We start from the raw sequence: 18,433 nt of genomic DNA, 5'->3' as shown, positions 1-18,433 counted from the left end.
GGAGGGAGGCCCGTCTCCAAGAGGATGTGATCCATCTGTCCTTGCTGTTCCTGTGACAGGACGGATGACAGATGGGAGGCCCTGGGAGTTCTGCCTGCCTGGCCACCGCAGAGCAAAGGCCGTGAGCCACAGATGGCGGGTTCTGCCAGAGGAACGCCACATGGGCCAGGTCCCAGGCGCTGGCCAGGCTAGTTCCAGTTGGCTCCAGGTGTGCAAAGAAGTCAGATGGCCAGGGGCCCACTCAGGCTACCTGAGGGGACAAACAGCTTCATTTATTGGGCTCTGAGTATAAAAGAGGAAGTGTGCTAAGCGTTTCTCATGGACTTACTAAGAGATTGTTGTTAAGTCACTAAGCTGTGTCCGACTCTTTGGAGCCCCATGGACTGTAGCACACCAGGCTCCTCTGTCCTCCACTATCCCCGGGAGTTTGTTCAAATTCATGTCCATTGAGTCGGTGATGCTCTCTAACTATCTCATCTCGGATACAAATGAGCTTACTTACAAAACAGAAACACAGAGAACTGGGGGCAAAGAATGGGGTAAAGACAGTTTGGGATGGGCATGCACACACTGCTCTATTTAAAATGGGTAACCAACAAGGACCTGCTATACAGCACAAGGAACTCTGCTCAATTTATGTGGCAGCCTGGATGGGAGGGGAATTTGGGAGAGAATGGATACATGGGTAGGTATGGCTGAGTCCTTTTGCTCTCCACCCAAAACTATCACAACATTGTTTGTTAATAGGCTAACGCTCTTGGGTTCATGGGATTTCCCAGGCAAGAATACTGGAGTGGGTTGCCATTTCTTTCTTCAGGGGATCTTTCCAACCCAGGGATTGACCCCAAGTCTCCTGCATTGGCAGGCGGGTTCTTTACTGCTGAGCCACCAGGGCAGCCCTTTACCAAGCACTCTAGACACTTACTGTCACATGTTTATGGCTGAGAAAACTAAGGCACAGACTAGATGCGGGCTGGGTAGGAAGGACACAACTTACCCCCAAGAAACATTGATAATGGTGGCTCTTTATAGTTCAGATGGTACCATGCCACTGGCATGGAGCCCCTTCTCTGTGGCCCCTAATCCTTCCTTCACTTCCAGGATGTGCCTTTCCTGGAGCAGTTAACAGTCACCCCTCCTACAAACTCAGCACCGCAGTACCCAGCAAGGGGAAGGTGGGGTGTAGGCAGAGATAACCCCACCCGGCCCTAACCTTTGCCCAGCAGTGATGCGGAAATTCAATAGCCTGAGCCCTCCCCACGCTAGGAGTACCCAGGAGTCAGGCTTTGAGGTTGAGGGGGAGTTTTAGGAGGTGGTGAGCTGAACACAATGAGGAGAAGCCTCCCTTCACATCAAGCCAGAAGAAAGGGGCTTTAAAGAAAACCTTCAGGGCTCAGTGGATAAGAATCCTCTGCCAGTGCAGGAGGCTGGTTCGATCCCTGGTCTTGGAAGATTTCACAAGCCGAGGAGGGACTGAGCCTGTGCATCACCACTACCGAGCCTCCGAGCCGCAGCTACTGAAGGCTGAGTGCCCAGAGCCCATGCTCCGCAGTAAGAGAGGCCACCGCTAGAGAGGCCTGCCACTGCAACCAGAGTGGGCCCTGCTCGCCACCATCAGAGAAGGCCTGTGCAGCAACCAAGACCCAGCACAGCCAGAGATAATCTTCTTTTTTAAAGACCGTCTTCAGGGCTTTCTAGGATCCCCTGTGGTTGGAGGAACCCAGCCGATGCCCCAGCCCCACCTCAAGGTCAAGAGACAGGCTAGCGGCTTTGCTCATGGAGCTGAGGAGAGGCCGACGAGCCAGACGAGGGCCCCATGTGAGGGGGTCAGCGCAGAGGCTGCCTGGAGTGCGCACAGGCCCCAGCGGAGGGCAGGTGGATCTGCCTGGGGGTGTGGAGTCTCCTTGGCCACCCTGAGGTTCACATGACATCAGGGGGAAGGTGCGGGGGTGCCCGGCGATGGCCAGGAAGGAGGCGTATAGCCTCTGTCCTTTGACCTTCACCAAATTTGGAAAAGGAAATGGTAACCCACTCCAGTACTCTTGCCTAGAAAATCCTACGGACAGAGGAGCCTGGTGCAGGCTACTGTCCATGGGGTCGCAAAGAGTCAGACGCGACTGAGCGATTTCACTTCACTTCAAACCCAGAGCACCGCCCAGGAAGGATCCACCGGGGAGCCGCGCCCTACCCCCAGAGCTGGGCGGAGTCCCGGGCTATGTGCCAGGATGGCTGGCCTTGGCTGAGGCCTGGACAGGAGCTGGGACAGTCTGGTGAGATGAAGTGAACCCCTGTATCTCCCTCCCAGGCATCATCTCAGGTCTTCCAGGGCTTCCATCCAGCCCCGGAAAGGCGGGCAGTGGAAGAGGTGTCCAGGCAGTGAGAGACAAATAAAGCCAAGTGAGACAAAGCCACAGCTGTGCCAACTCATGGGACACCTGGGTGCCGTGGCCTTCAGGGAAGCACTGTTTGAGGGCAACAGACTTTTGTTGAACTCCTGTGGGGAGGGGCCTCCACCACCCAGAGAGGCTTTCCTCACAGATAGGGGTTCTTGGTGGAGCAAGGACCTAAACCCTGAAACTGCTGTCTGTCTCCTGTGCCCCTCAGCCAGCTGTAAGCAGAACCAGGGCTCAAAGGAATCTGAACAAAGGATACAGAGTGGGGACCCCATGAAGCCAGGTTTGGGGTACCAAGGAGGAAGAGTTTGAAGTTGGATCTGGAAAGAAAGTACTGTTGCTCAGTCATGTCCAGTTCTTTGCAGCCCCATGGACTGTAGCCCGCCAGGCTCCTCTGTCCATGGAATTCTCTAGGCAAGAATACTGCCATTTCTTTCTACAGGGGATCTTCTCCACCCAAGGATCAGCCCTAGTGGGCTGCCGTCTATGGGGTCGCACCGAGTCGGACATGACTGAAGTGAGTTAGCAGCAGCAGCAGCACTGCCAAGGACTCTCCAGAAACTCTCAGACATTCACAAGGAGAGTTAGCCGCCACCTAGGAGTCCATACCACTGCTAGGCTTGCTGAGGGCCATGTGGGGAGCTCTGCTCCGGGGTGTCCTTGACCTCCACACTCTCCTAACCTTTCTCTTTCCTGCCTCTCCCACAGGCCTGGGCAGGACCAGCTCAGAGTGCTCTGGAAAACCCCCTGTAGGTGCTGGGGGGAAAAGAGACGGGGGGCGCACATCATGCAGGCCAGCCCCGTGTGTGTTTTATGAGGGGCACACTCGTGGTGGCAGCTGTGGTTGGAGGTTCTCCAGGCCCAAGGTGCTAGAGGACTGGTGGTGGGGTGGGGCGTGTGGGCAGCTGCCCTGTTTTGTTGTATTGGGTTGGCTCAAAAAGCTCACTTGGGTTTTTTTTCTTAAGATGAGCTCCTTGAAGCTCATTAACTTGTGAATTTAGAAGAAAGCATATCTGGCAATGGAAGTTCAGCCCTCATCCCAAACCAGGAGCGGGGATGGGGGCCTTCTCTGGTCCTGCCTCATGCTGACTAGGCCATAATTACGGCCAGGTCTCTCTTGCACAGCACGACTGGCGAGTTCCCAAGCTGACGTATGCAGCATGGGGGGCTTGGCAGGGTCTTCACCATGTATATCACTTAGGGATGAAAGTAATGGGCTTTGTGCACCAGCTCTGTCACTTTCTAGGTCCCAGTGGCGCCAGTGGTAAAGAACCCGCCTGCCAGTGCAGGAGACGTAAGAGATGTGGGTTCGATTCCAGGGTCGGGAAGATCCCCTGGAGGAGGATATGGCAACCCACTCCAGTATTCCTGCCTGGAGAATCCCATGGACAGAGGAGCCTGGTGGGCTACAGTCCATGGGGTTGCAGAGTCAGACAAGACTGAACGACTTAGGGCGAATCCTCTACCTTTTCTGGGTCTCACTTTCATCATCCACAGAGATAATGACACTTCCCTGCCGAGGCCACTGTGAGGACTCCACTCAAGGAGCTCAGCCTCTGCCCTGACCCGACAGCTGCAGGGGGCTTGCACTCTCCTCTGCCCGGGGCGCCGCCGTGGCAGCTCCAGGGTCCACTGAGTCCCTGGCCGCTGTGAAGCCCAGGCACTCCAAACTCCTCCTCCCTTGGGGGGTCAACTGCTCCAGACTGTTCTTCCTCCCAGGACCTGAGAGTTGGAGCTGATTAGCTGGCACAGACACACACAAATGGAGAAGGGTGTGCAAGTGCACGCGGAGGAGGGGGCGGCACAGGGCTCTGTTTCCATGGGAACCAGTGGCACAGGCTGGCTCCTTCCTAGGGTGCAGAAAAGGGAAACTTGGCTGAGGTTTTGGGTACCAGGCTCCTGGGTGCTTTCCCTGCGGGCTGAGCAAGTGCCCCGGAGTCTGCCCTCCTGAGGGGCGGGAAGGAGACTCCCTCCCCAGGATGTCCAGGGACCCTCACCCCTTTCCTCCATGTCTGCCCCGGGAAAGTCTGGTGAGGTCCCTCAGCTGCCCTGATGTGGTCCCAACCCCAGACACAGACAGCAGGGAGACACGCTGGGCTCCCTGGAGAGTACAAGGAGTCCAGGTTTGGGGAGAGCTGCCCCCATGGCAACTCCCCATGTGGGGTCAAAGGAGACAGGTGAGGCGGGCACAGGTGAAACAGGTTGAAGGCCCCCTGGCCTGTGACCCGCATCATGTGGCCTTGGTAGCCGTCACCATCTCTGGGTGGTGTGTCCCCATCGCTGGGGCCATCGAGGGCCCAGCACCCAGGGCTATGTCCCCACTAGGAGCATGCTCTGGATGCCAGGGGTGCCCAGAAGTCACCTTCAGGGCTGCTGGAGGGAGACCAGAGAGACCCCTCTCCAAAGCCCAGTTTAACTGTAAAGGCCCAAGGTCATAGGCAGGGGTTGGGGTCACTCCACCCGTTGTCCATGAGGGGCTGGTAGCATGAGGGAGGGCGCAGCCAGGAGGGACGGGGCTGGCCTGCTCTGGAAAATGCTTGGGAGCCTCTCCGCGCTGCCCTGCTGTCCTTCCCTCCGGTGGGCAGGAACACGGGGCTCTCTCCGCAGCCCCTAAACTTCCCTCTCCCAAGGTTAGGGAGCAGAGAGTGCGTTAGAGAAAGAGACAGATGGGATGGAAGTGAGCATAGACAGAGACCCCGGGTGACAGGGGCAGAGGGGCGACCCAGAGGGAGAGCCGGACTAGGAACGGCTACACAGAGGGAGTGGGGCTGGGAGACCGGGAGAGGGACGGGAAGGATGAGCGCGAGCGAGGGGAGAGGTGCACGCGGAGGGAGGCTGGGCGCGGACTGACACACAGCAGAAGGGGCGGAGCCTAGGGTGGCAGCGCGCTGGCGGGGAGGGTGGCAGCGCGCTGGCGGGGAGGGTGGGCAGGGGGCCGGCGAGGAGCCGCCAGCAACAATTGCGTCTGGGTCCCGGCAAACATGAGGCAGCTGCCCGCACGGCCGGCTGCGCGGAGGGGAAGCCGGCAACAGTTTAGTCGGTCGTCCAGGATGCAGCGGGCCAAGGTAGGCTCTGGCGGGAATGGGCGCTCGCCCAGGGCTGGGGGGTGGGGGCTTCGGGGGTTTACCCTGGACCAGGGAGCCTGGCTGTGCCTCTTGGTTTGGCTCCATTCCCTGCTGTTCCCTGTAGGGTCGCTATGGGAAAAGTAAGTGTTGGGGTGTCCTGCCTGGGAGGCTAGACTCCTGGGGCCTCCGTCAGACGGCAAAGGCTTTAGGTGTTTGTGGAACAGAAGCTGGACAGAGGAGTAGCTTGGGGTCAGCCATGTGGTTCAGTTAAGTCCCCGGGGCAAGTGTCAGAGTGCTGACCCCAAGCCTCTGACTCATTAGTGCTGGGAAAAGGCTGAATGCTGGGAGGGGGTGTCTTACCTTTGAAGGCTGGTCAATGAGTGCATCATTTAATTATCCAAGTAATTAATGAATATCCACTTCCTGAAGGGCTAGAGGACCCTGACAAGGACACATGTGGTTAGTTTCCACTGTGGGGCTGTTGGGAGGCTGGAGAGAGAGAGAAAGCAAGGGAAATGCCTGCAGTAGAGTTCAAGAGATGGTGTCAAGGAGTTGGGAAGGATGAAGAATAATTAACGCAGAGTAACGAGGAAATGGAAAATAAGCTCACCCCTCCCAGAAGACAGTGAACACTCAGAAAATCTGCTGATGCCTTGCCACCTCCCCACATGTGTGGGACAGTCTTGCTTTGGAGGGAAGAAGAAACACCAGGATTAGATTTGGCTGCTTGTAACAGAACAACCCAAATAACAGTGGTTTGAACACATTTGCTTGCGTTTCTCACACAGAAGTCCAGAGGGAGGCGGTAGAGGGCTGGCACGGAGACCCTGTGATCCACAGGGACTAAGTGCCATCTGTCTCAGCAGGGACTCAGGCTCCATCTGTCTCACTGGCTTCCGTTCTAGAGGTTACCTTAACGTCCAAAATGGCTGCTGGAGTTCCAGCCAACACACACAGGCTGCAGGAAGTAGAAAGAAGGGCGGGCCAAAATAAAACACAACCCTCCATAAAATCAGGGCCGTGTGAGTTAGGAAGAGTGGATACTGGGTTGGTCTCTGCCAGTCTCCCCGCCAACTCCGTGCCCTTCCCCCTGAGATGGATTCCTACTCTCTGTCACTCATGAGGACAAGCAGTCCAGAGTGGGCTTGTGGCTGGTGGCTCCAGGCACCCTGCCCCTGACCCCAGGCCACCCCCGCCCCCGCACCGTCTGCTCCATCACTCAGTGGCGTCAGGAGGGTCGGCAGAGGTGCTGACATGAGGCCCTTCGAGCGTGCCGGCAGGGCATGTTGAAAAGGTGCTTTTCTCCCCGTCACCTTAAGTCTCCCCCGCCACCTCCAGGCAGACAGGGCAGGAGTAGAGAAACGCAGAGCCGTGTCACGGGCTCACACACTGTGTGCTCACCATACACACGTGCCACAGCCATCGCAGGTCACGTGCATCCTTGGACATCAGTCTGAGCCTGCGACGCGCAGCCGCACCCCATGGCTGTACCCATGGTTGGCCAGGTTGCCAGACCTGCAGAGGTGGGGCTCTCAACTGCGTCAGGCTGCGTGCAGGTGTGCATTCAGCCTGCTGTGTCCACCAGCCACCCGACGGTCCCCCTTCTCTTGCCTTTCCCCCACTGGTCCCTACCTGCCAGGAGGTCACGCCTTGTCCCTGCCAGATGAGCGTCGGGAGTGGTTCCCGTCCTCCACGTGCATCTGGCCCTTCCCTTGGTTATCGTGACCCCACACTGGCCCCTGCCCTCTCTCACAGCCAGGCCCCAGTGGGTCCACCGTGCCTGCCAATGCCCTTCCTACAGCTGGCCTGGCTGGAGACTGGAGTGGGCCCCACACCTTCAGCTGTGGGCCAGGCAGGGACAGTGATCACCACTGTCACCAAGGTCAGCAGGGAGATTATGAAAAATCAGCTTCCTCTCGGTGGTAAAGAACCTGCTTGTAATGCAGGAGACACGTGTGTGATCCCTGGGTCAGGAAGATTCCCTGGAGAAGGAAAATGACAACCCGCTCCAGTGTTCTTGCCTGGAGGATGCCATGGACAGAGGAGCCCGAGGGGTTACATACTGTTTGTGGGGTCACAGGAATCAGACACGACTTAGCGGCTGACCCGCCACCAGCACTTGCGGCAGTGGGGCTACAGTTCCGAGCGCAGGCTGGGAGGTGGCCTGACTCATCCATCCTCAGCGCCTGTCACTGTCGTTTGTGGGTCCTCACAAAGTCCTGGGAGGGTGGGCCCTGCCACTTCCCCTGCTGTAGACACAAGGCTTGGGGTCGAGGGTGACGGGGGTGGGCGTGCAGCTCGCCCAGCACAGGGCCGGGACTTGAACTCCCTGAGATCTTAGGAAAAAGGAGCGAGCAGAACCCTTGCTCTTCAGGGAGAGATGTCTTCATGGCCTGGCATGTCCACTGGGACCCTCTACCTGTCCAGGTTCCTGCCTTCTTGCAGGGAGTTTGTGGGAGGTGGTCCCTAATTCTTTCCCTCATTTCCAAGTATAGTAATCACATCCCCGAATTGAATGGCGAATGAAGTGGGTCTGACTGTTCTCTGGGACAAGGGGGACGAGGCCAGGGCCGAAGGGCAGAGCCCTGAAGCGGCCGCTCCTCCCTCCAGGGTCTTTCCAACAGGCTCTGCACCTGGATTCTCTCCCTGGACCCCCACGTGACCCCCCAGGTAGTGCTTGGTATTGTACCCACTTTACAGGTGAGGAGACTAAGGCCCACCCTAGATTGCAAGCTACCAAGTGTTACAGTGGGAATTTGAACCCTGCTCTGTCTTACTCCAAAGCTCAGTTCCCTATGGCTTGTGGGGGGAATGGACAGGGATGTCATGGGAGACGGCTATAGGGAGAGAGGAGTGTGCCTATAACCAGGCAACTGATTATAGGTGATGCCCCACCCCGGTTGGGGGCTGGCCCCGTGGAGTTGTGGCCTATTGCACCCTCCGAATACTTCTGTGAGTACACTCGGGTCAGACCCCACCCCAACCATGCCTCCTGGATTACTTGTGTGACCTTGAGCCAGCCACATCCCCTTTTCTGGGGGCTCCAAAGGATAGGACCCCAGTGTTCTGACACCAGGAGCCCTCTTCTTATCCAAATCTGCCGCAAGCATGGGAGCTGCTTTGCCAGCTGCTCTGCTCTCCCACCCCATCCCCCACCCAGGAGCATCTGCACAGCCCTGAATGTGGCCTCTGTGAGGAAGAGGGGAGACCCTGGTTTCCAAGGCAAAGAAAAAAGAAGGGAGAGAACTTGGCGCACCTCCCTTTGCTGGTCCTGCAGCCCCGGCCGGACCGGCCGGAAGGAGACAGAGCGCAAAGGAGGGTGCAGTGTGGAGTGAGCCACTGTGCGGCCCCTCCCCCAGCTCCAGCTGACTGATGTTTCTCTGGAACAGGCAGGTGCATCTGTCAGCTGTGATCAGCCCACATCCCGGAGCGCCACAGAGCATCCACGTGATGGGGACAAGCCAAGGGGCCCCGCAGGCGCCGGAGCGAGGGGTGGGTGTGGGGTCAGCTGCGCTGACCTGAGAAGCATGGCTGAAAGGGCCTGTGCCCGCTCCCCAGCTGGCCCAGCTCTGATCTGTTGCCTGAGGTCTCTGCCCGGCGCTCCCCTCCAGCAGGCAGCCCACACCCGTGCCATGCTCAGCCAGGCAGAGCATCTGCTGGTCTTTCCCGGCCTCACCTGGCCCCCCAGCACATGCCTTTCGAGGCAGGCAAGGGGCAAATCCGAGACCTGCTGCTGCTGCTCTGCCCTGTGCCCAGTCCACCCTGGCCCTGTGTTAAGATCCTCTCTCGGCACTTCGCTGGTGGTCTAGTGGTTAAGACTCTGAACTTCCATTGCAGGGGGCTCAGGTTTGATCCCTGGTCAGGAGATGCAAGAGACTTCAATCCCTGGGTCTGAAAGATCCCCTGGAGGAGGGCGTGATGACCCACTCCAGTATTCTTGCCTGGAGAATCCCATGGACAGAGGAGCCTGGTGGGCTACAGCATCGCAAAGAGTCAGACACGACTGAAGCCACTTAGCACACATGGGTTCTGTCCTTGGTAAGGGAACTAAGAGTCTGCATGCCACGGTGTGCAGCTATAAAAAAAAGATCTTGTCTCAGGATGGGCCCTCTGGGCAGTGACTCCAGAGCACCAAGTACTTGGGCCAGCTCTGCCCAAGTGACACTGTGAGCGTGGGCAGTGTCCATCGCCTCCCTGGGCCGCAGATATCCTCATCACCTCTGCGGGGCCCTCACCTGAGGTTGGGCCCTGTGCTGAGCCATGGGTGCTGGGGGGCCGTAGTGCAGATCACCCTGTCCCTACATACGTGTATGCCCCTTGGCCTGTCACAGAGCCCACCCCCAGCATTTGGAATTGACGGGCCAGCCAAGCGCGAACGTAGCTGCGGAAGTAACACGGCTGTGCCTCTGGGCTCAGTTCCAGGCCCCTCACGCCTTAGCTGTGTGTCCTCAGACAAGCTATTTAGCTTCTCTGTTCCACGGTCTCCTCGTTTTCCTCCTTGGTAAATAAGATCCTCCGCCAACCCCGCCCCCCCCACACCCCGTGCACAGAGAGAGCTCTGTAAACGATGCGAGTATCAGTGCGGTCATTTTTGGGTTGCTGAGTCGAGCCTGTGAAGCGCACCCCAGCGAGACAGTGCGATCCGTGAGCGGCTCAAGTCCACCCCCGGGTTGGTGAGAAGCCTCATCGCCTGGGCAGCAAAGGGCAGGTGAGGAGATGGTGGGCTGGCGGAGGTGGCAGCATCAGAGGCGGGGCAGCGACACCCCAGCAGCCCCCTCCTCGGCACCAGTGTCCTGAGTGGAGCAGCACCCAGGCGCGTGTGTGTGTGAGTGTGTATGTGTGCCTGTGTGCACGTGCGAGTTCTGCAGGGGCTCACGACAGTCTCACCTCCCCTCCCATGCAGGAGGCAGGCTGCCTGGCTGGCATCTATTGATGCCCAGGGGTGGGAGGAAAACCAAGCGCTCCCCCCTCCTCCTGCAAAGCCTTCCCATCCCAAATCCTCAGGGCCTGCATGACTCGACGCCCACTGCCACTTCCTGCCATCTGTCCCGAGTGATGGAAATAGAGCGCGCGAAGACGAGTGGGCGCTCACGAGCCCGCCTGCAGCAGTCCCCATGGGCAGGGTCAGGGCGCCAGGCAGCCCCACACCTGGAGCCTGCACGTCCCTGCCGGCCCAGGCTCTGGGTTCGGGACAGCCCCCCTCCCCACCCCCGCTGGGAGAAAGGGAGAGTGTGAATGTGAGACCGCTTCCTCCCACAGATAAGGCCCAGAATTTCCTATCTGGTGGGATAAGCACTCTAAACCTTGGCTGCACTTTCAGACTGACTGTCGAGCTTTATAAAAATAGAGTGGTGCAGGCCCCATGGAATCAATAATGCAGCCCCCGGGGAAGGCAGAGGTGGGGAGACTTCCCAAGTGATTCTGATGTGCAGCCAGCTGAGCAGAACAAGTCGGATGGCCCTGCTGACATCACTGGGCCATGGGCTGGGCCCTGCCCCTTGCATGGGGCAGCCAGACCCTCACGCAGCACCAGGAGGGTGAACAATAGTGCTGATCACTCCTGCTGGGGGCCGGGTGTGTCACCTCGTTTAAACTCCCCCATAGTCCTGTGAATTATCCCCATTTTATAGATAAGCAAACTGAGGCTTGGGTCTTCCCCTGTGGCTCAGTGCAGGAGACACAGACAACATGGGTTCGATCCCTGGACTGGGAAGATCTTCTTGAGGAGGGAATGGCAACCCACCCAAGTATCATTGCATAGGAAAATCGCATGGACAGAGGAGCCCGGTGGGCTACAGTCCTTAGAGTCACAAAGAGTCAGACATGACTGAAGCGACTGAACCCAGACACACACACAGAATGAGTCTCAGAGTGGTCAGGAACTTCATCCAAGCTCTCCCAGCCAGGAGAAAGGGCCCAGGTTTCAAGTCCCTGCCTGGTTGAGCACAGGCCTCTTCCCACCGTACTTGACTGAAATACCATTCTGCTCGAAATCTTCCCTCCCCTGCCCCCCAGAAGTCTTCCCTCCCTCCCCAGCTAGGTGTGTTTTCTGAAGCAGAGGCCAGTGGGCCCTGGCGGCCCTTAGGAAGCTGTTCCTGCAGTTTCTCAGGCACAAGCGCCTGTAAGCATTTGGGAGGAGCTAGCCGTGCCTCTTGCACGTGCGTGAACTCAGTCACTTTACCTCGGGGGAAAGCAGCCTGGATGTTTTCACCCCAAAGGCTGCCACCTATGTGCCCGCAGGTCACCTCTGCCAAGCCTTCTCCGAGATGCTCTTTGGGGGTTTTCTGGAGCCCAGGTGACAAGAACCCCAAAGACTGAGCCAGTAGCTCAAAGGTGTGTCCCTAATGGCCTGACCAGACGGGCCTCCACAGGATGGAGCTGTGCCCACTGGGCATGGGGCAGTGCCCGGTGGGCTGCTGGCCTTTCTGGGGGCCTGTGGTGGGGGTGTGGGGAGCCACAAGGTAGAATGTCCCAGTTGCGGTCCCAGTGGTTTGTTTAAAATGCTCTGGCTGATTCTGTGGCGTGGTGAGAACTCTCAGATGAGGATTGAGAGTGGAGTGTTCTCATGGAGAGTCTGGACTGCATTCGGGGGAGCTGGAAGCCATGACGGGTATTCGTCCTGTGCCATCTCCATGGTGTCAATGTCAAAGTTACCGAGGAGTCCCCTGGACCCTTCCGTTGCTGCCCACATCTACGGCAGAAACTAAATACCCACCACACTAATATGCCCCCACCTGTCCCGCTGCCTGCACCCGGCTCCGCGCTCCACCATTTTCGCCTCAACCCGGGCAGACCCCAAGCTTGGCCTCACTGTGCCCCAGTTGCCCTCCACGCTCCACCAGACTACCTTTCTGAAGCAACTCTGGACTTGGGTGGGAGAGAGGAGCTGGGGGTAGGGTGTGCCCTGGTAGCAGCAAGCTGCCCACAGTCCTGCAGCCGGAAGGTCTAGAATGGTGCCGGCCCGCAGACATGAGTTTCAGGGTACTTCCCTCGTGGTCCAGTAGTCAAGGATGCACCTGCCAGTGCAGGGGATTCAGGTTCGACCCCCAGTCGGGGAACTAAGATCCCATAAGCCACGGGGCAGCTGGGCCTGTGCGCCTCAACTAGACAGAAGCCCACGTGCTGCAGTGGAGATCTCACATGACACAACTGAGACCCAACATGGCCAAAATAAATGTTTTTTTAAAACATGTATTGCAAGGCACAAGTGTCACTTTAAATGGTCAGGCAGACACGTTAAAGAAAGTAAATTCTAAAAGAAAAAAATTTTTAATATATTTTATTTAATCCAGTGTAACTATTATTTCAGTGTGTGCTCAATATAAAAATTGTTAATAAGCTATTATTAATAAGCTAAGAAGAATGAATAAGCTAAGAAGAATTTGAAATCCAGTGTGTATTTGCACGAACGGCACGTCTCCATTTGGACTAGTCTCATTTCAAACGTTCAGTGGCCACGTTCCGCGCGTGGCTGATGCACGGGACAGCCAGTCCCAGAGGACTCAGTTCTCTGAGCTGGGCTGAGCGAGGGACCCCCCAGACTGCAGGTTTTCTAGCTGTTTGTGTTCCTCTACCGATTTTTGTCTTATCTGCCTTCACAGATTTTGTCTTGCCTGCTGCAACCTGTGCTATAGCTTCTTATTTTTCTTTAAATTAACTCGTGTTTTAAATTTCCATAAACTCAGTTAAAAGGGAATCAGTAGATCGTTCTTGTAAAAGGAGAGATGGTAGCAGGTGCAGAGGTAACCATAACAACGCCCCCCAAACAAGCGCACTGCATTCTAGCAGCCCCCCAACCCCCCTCCCTCCCACTCTGTTGTCTGCTGAGGCTCTGAGCTGAAGCTAGAGGGATGCTTCGGGCACCCAGAGTCTAAGTCAGGGTCCCCAACTTCTGGGATCTAATACCTGATGATCTGAGGTGGAGCTGACATCATAATATTAGAAAGAAAAGTGAAAGTGAAGTCACTCAGTTGTGTCCGACTCTTTGCGACCCCATGGACTGTAGCCCCCCAGGCTCCTCCGTCCATGGGGTTCTCCAGGCAAGAATACTGGAGTGGGGTGCCATTTCCTTCTCCAGGGGATCTTCCCGACCCAGTAATCTAACCCACGTCTCCCGCACTGCAGGCAGACACTTTAACCTCTGAGCCACCAGGAATTAGAAAGAAAATGCACGGTAAATGTAATGCTCTGGAGTCATCCCCAAACCATTCTCCCTCCATTCCACGGAAGAATTGTCTTCCATGAGACCCATCCCTGGTGCCAGAAGGGCCGAGGACCGCTGGTCTAAGTCATCCCCTCTCCCAGACAGGAGGTTCTCCCAGGCGTTCCCTTCCTGGAGCTAATGTGTGTGTGCGCTAAGTCCTTTCAGTCATGTCCGACTCTTTGTGACCCCATGGACTGTAGCCCGCCAGTCTCCTCTGTCCATGAGATTCTCCAGGCAAGAATTCTAGAGTTACCATGCCCTTCCCCAGGGGATCCTCCCAACCCAGGGACTGAACCCCTGTCTCCTGCATTGGAGGCAGATTCTTTGCCACTGAACCACCTGGGAAACACGCTGGAGCCAGTGACCTCCAGCCAAAGCCCAGCAGTGAACACACGTGAATGAGAACGAGCAGGGCTGGCTCTTTGTTGGCCTTGGGCAACAGAGAACACGCCAGATGGGAACATGGCGATCCTGGTGAGAGGGTATGAGAAAGACCTACTCCAGGATTTGTGCTCCAGCCAGGTGGTTTGCAGGAGGGTCTAAGGAACCCTGAAAGAGGGATATGGGCGTTAAACACGGCACCTCTCCAAGCACCCAACACAGTGCCTGCTGGAAAGTAGGTGCCTCCCCAACACGCTGCCCTTTCTGTACACCCCCTGCTCTCCCAACTCCTCCTAGACCTGGGACTTGGAAGAAGGGAAGCTGATACCTGCCCCTGGACTCCCCTGGAGGGCAGGAGCTGCAAGTGTGGGCTGAGTGGCCAGAATGTCTCAGCATAGCTGCAGCGCTTGCCCTGAAGGTACCTTGTCAGCTTCGGAGGAGGCTGCAGGTCCCGGGCCAGCCTAGGGCCGCTTCTGGGACCTGGCTCGGAATGCTCTCTGCTGGGCCTCACGACCCAGATCTTCTGGCTTCACTGGTCTCTGCCACCCAGCTCTGGCCATTCCTTCCCCTGAGGGCCATGGAGGATGAACGGATGGCTCCATCCTTGTTAAAATGCATCAGACAAGAGCAGGAGGGAAGAAAGCCTCAGCGAATTATGGCGAGAGCTTCAGAGGGCTTTCACTCGGGCATTTAGGATGTTTATTGAGGGTTTTGTGTGTGTTTGTATTTTTTAAATGTTCTTTTTTTGTATGTATGAAAGTTTTGTGTTTTAATGGTAGCTTCCTTGAGACCCTTGCAGACTCACTTGCAGTTGTAAGAAATAAAACAGAGGGGCTTTCCTGGTGGTCCAGTGGCTACGACTCCGAGCTCCGAATGTAGGGGGCCTGGGACTGATCTCCGCCCAGGGAACCAGAGCCCCCATGCTGCTACAAATAAAAAAGATCCTGTGCCCTGAAACCAAGACCTGCCATAGCCAAATGTATAAATAAATATTTAAAAAAGAAATGAAAGAGATCCCGAGCGCCCTTCAGCCAGGTTCGCACGCACTCGTGTGTGTTTAGTCCTGCGCACTTAAACACACACACAGTATCACGTGTGTCCGTTCGCATTTACATCACTGCAGTCAACACACGTAACAGCCCCATCACCTCAAGGGCTCGTGTTGACTTTGCATAGCCACACCCACCTCCCCTCTTCCAGCTTTCCCTCACCCTTAACCCCTGTCCCACTAACCTGTTCCGTTTCTAAACTGTTGCCACTTTGAAATGTTGCGTAAATAGAATTATATCCTATTGGCCCTGCGGATAGTATGATATCTCCTATGGTTTTGTTTGCTTCTCCCTGGCGGCTCACGATGTGGAGCAGCCTTTCACGGGCTTCGTGCCACCTGTCTGTCTTCCTGGGTGACATGTCTGCTCCCCTTCTGCCCATCTGCTAGCTAGAGGCTTTGTTCTTTTGCTGCTGGGTTTTGGAAGTGAGGGTCTTTTGGGTGCCAGGCTCTGTGATGGGGAAGAGCCGTTCACGCAGGAGGCCAGGGCCGGCTCTAGGAGCCAACAATCTGGGAGAAAGAGACAGAAATGCACCCAGGTAAACAAGCAAACAGGGCGAGTTCAGCAGCCAGCTAGGCTGGGGCTCGCAGCAGGCACTGGTGTGGGCGAGGAGGTGGGGGTCTCCCAGCACCTGATCTGAGTGAGGCCTGATAGGAGAAGCAGTCCATCCTGAATGTCCAGGGGGAGATCGCAGCAGGCACTGGTGTGGGCGAGGAGGTGGGGGTCTCCCAGCACCTGATCTGAGTGAGGCCTGATGGGAGAAGCAGTCCATCCTGAATGTCCAGGAGGAGTATGCAGGTGAGAGGGGAGGGATTGCAGGTAAAGGTGCAGAGAAGTGTACAGGGGGAGGGGGGAATGTGCAGGGGGAGGGGGGAATGTGCAGGGGAGAGAGGAGTGTGCAGGTGGGGGAGGGGAGTGTACAGGGGCAGGGGGGAGGAATTGTGCAGGTGAGGGGGGAGGAATTGCAGGTAGAGGTGTGGAGAGGGGTGTTCAGGGGGAGGGGGAGTGTGTAGGGGGAGGGGGAGTGTGCAGGAGGGGGAGGGGAGAGTATGTAGGGGGGAGGGGAGAGTGTGTAGGAGGGAGGGGGAGTGTGCAGGGGGAGGGAGAGTGTGCAGAGGGACGGGGAGTGTGCAGGGGGAGAGAGAGGGGTCTGCAGGGGAGGGGGAGTGTGCAGGAGGGGGAGGAGGACTGTGCTGGAGGAGGGAGAGGGGTGTGCAGGGGGAGGGAGAGGGGTGTGCAGGGGAGGGGGAGTGTGCAGGAGAGGGAGGGGAGAGTGTGTAGGGGGAGGGTGAGTGTGCAGGGGGAGGGGAGAGTGTGTAGGGGGAGGGAGAGGGGTGTGCAGGGGGAGGGTGAGTGTGCAGGGGGAGGGGAGGGTGCAGGGGGAGGGGGAGGGGTGTGCAGGAGGAGGGTGAGTGTGCAGGGGGAGGGGAGTGTGCAGGGGGAGGGAGAGGGGTGTGCAGGGGGAGGGGGAGTGTGCAGGGGGAGAGGGGCTTAGGCGGCCCTCCCCCACTTTCAAGGCCTTAGAAAGCCGCACCCCTGAAAGCTGGAACCAGGAGGCCACGAGTACACTGTGGCCCTGGCGTGCCCCTAGGCATCTGAGACTTAGTTTGTGCTTCTGTGCTTAGTCGCTCAGCCCTGTCTTTCCAACGCTATGGTCTGTAGCCCGCCAGGCTGTCTGTCCATGGGATTCTCCAGGCAAGAGTACTGGAGTGGGTTGTCATTTCCTCCTCTAGGGGATCTTCAGACCCGGAGGTCCATCCTGTGTCTCCTGGTGGATCCTCTTGCAGGTGGACTCTTTACCACTGAGTCACCTGGGAAGCCACCTGGGAGACTTGGTTTGCTCGTCTTTAAAATGGGCAGGTGCTTCCAATCTCCTATAGTAGTCATAACGATGAGGTGCCTTGAAGGCCCAGAAGTGCAGGAGCGGGGTTCTCGGCCCTGCCCTGTGGTCCCTCCCAGCACTGCCCCCCTCTCGGTAGGACAGAAGCCTGGGTCACCTGCTGGGTCTCCGCACATCAGCCCAGGCCTGACTGCAAGACAGAGTCCCCAGGACTAGCCCCAGGCTCCGTGAGGACCACCCCTGCTGGCCGCCCAGTGCTGTCCTGAGGCCAGGGTGCCGACAGACAGCTCCTGCCCAGGCTCTGAGCCCCTCCTGGGTTTCCCCTCTGACCTTCTCCACTCAGCCCACGTACAGAGCGTTCAGCAAAGGATTCATGAAATCATGAAGGGACAGCTGCCCATCATCCCCCACCTGCCTCCTGGGCTGAAATAAAGACCTGATTCATTGAGGCCTTTTCTCTCCCGAATAAGATCATTAATAATGAAGAAGGTCTCTGTCTGTCAGCTTGGGCAGGGCCTGTGCATGTGTGTGTGTGTGTAAGTGTGTAGGGCGCCTCCCTCAGCATCCCTGGCACCTGGGGCCCCCGGCCACCCCCACCAACACCCCCTTTCTGCCCTGTTGGGATGGTGAGCCCAGTCCGGCTGTAGCTCTGAGCACCACTGACCACCCCCAATGGCAGGCCAGGCTAAGCCTGGAAGAAGGGAAGAGCGTGGAGGGGCTGCTGAGCGTGTGTGTTGGAGGGGCGCCCTGAGGGGGTGACAACCACAGTGGGGACGGGCAGTGGGACCTGGCTGGAAAGATCGTGAAAGTCAGGATAAGTGGTTGAGTGTTGCCGGGTCCAGACAGCTGCTTCATCAAAAGCTGACCAGGAGGCCCACCGCCCAGCCCCAAATACGGGCCGCCCTTGTGGGGCCGTGCCCCAGCTCAGCTCCTGGAGGGCTCCCCCAGCCAACGAGAGCCCGCAGGAGGCAGCACACCCGCCTCTGCTCACCTGAGCATTTGCTCAGACTCCACAGTTTCGGGGACGTTTGTAGGGTTTTTCTTATTCCTCAAGTTTAGGAAAGCCACCACAGAGGACAGGCAAGAACCCAAAAGGCCAGAAGCTTGCTTTCGCAGCTTTCCTTGCAGCCAGAGAGGAGACGTTTGACATGGGCTGGGACAGTCTGACGCCTCTGCTCTTGACCTCGAACCTGGAGCCAGTGGGTCAACCGAGACCCCCACAGAATGGTGATGCCAGTGGGGGCCCCAGGCCCAGTGTCCCTGGATAGCAGCGCCAGCAGCAGCAGAGGTCTTCGTCCTGGCCCCTGGGTGTCCGTGACTGAGGCCTGGCTGTCCGTCAGCCTGCCCTTTGCTCTGGTCTGTCTGCCAAGCCTGGCTCTGTCTGTCCTGGGGAGGCTGTGAAGGGCCTGGGTCCCCCACCATTGATTCCTCTCCAGTTACCATCCACCTGGGTGCATCTTTCTGGTCGTTGTACCCAAGAACCCGACCATTGCAGGGGCTGT

At 57.5% G+C, this 18,433-nt stretch overlaps 1 protein-coding gene across 1 annotated transcript in view; it reads left to right on the top strand.

Annotated features, from left to right (window-relative positions):
• Nucleotides 1-15,559: 15,559 nt before the first annotated feature.
• Nucleotides 15,560-18,433, top strand: part of KCNIP3 (potassium voltage-gated channel interacting protein 3) — an 88,753-nt gene continuing 85,879 nt past the window's right edge. Inside the window, exon 1 of the mRNA XM_069583956.1 lies at nucleotides 15,560-15,889. Coding sequence (XP_069440057.1) covers nucleotides 15,869-15,889 — 21 coding nt within the window. The 5' untranslated portion in view covers nucleotides 15,560-15,868. The remainder of the gene's footprint in view (nucleotides 15,890-18,433) is intronic.

This window comes from Ovis canadensis, chromosome 3, assembly GCF_042477335.2.
Source record: "Ovis canadensis isolate MfBH-ARS-UI-01 breed Bighorn chromosome 3, ARS-UI_OviCan_v2, whole genome shotgun sequence".
Lineage (NCBI taxonomy): Eukaryota > Metazoa > Chordata > Mammalia > Artiodactyla > Bovidae > Ovis > Ovis canadensis.
The sequence above is the reverse complement of the archived record's forward strand: the minus strand, read 5'-3'. Positions and strand labels throughout refer to the sequence as shown.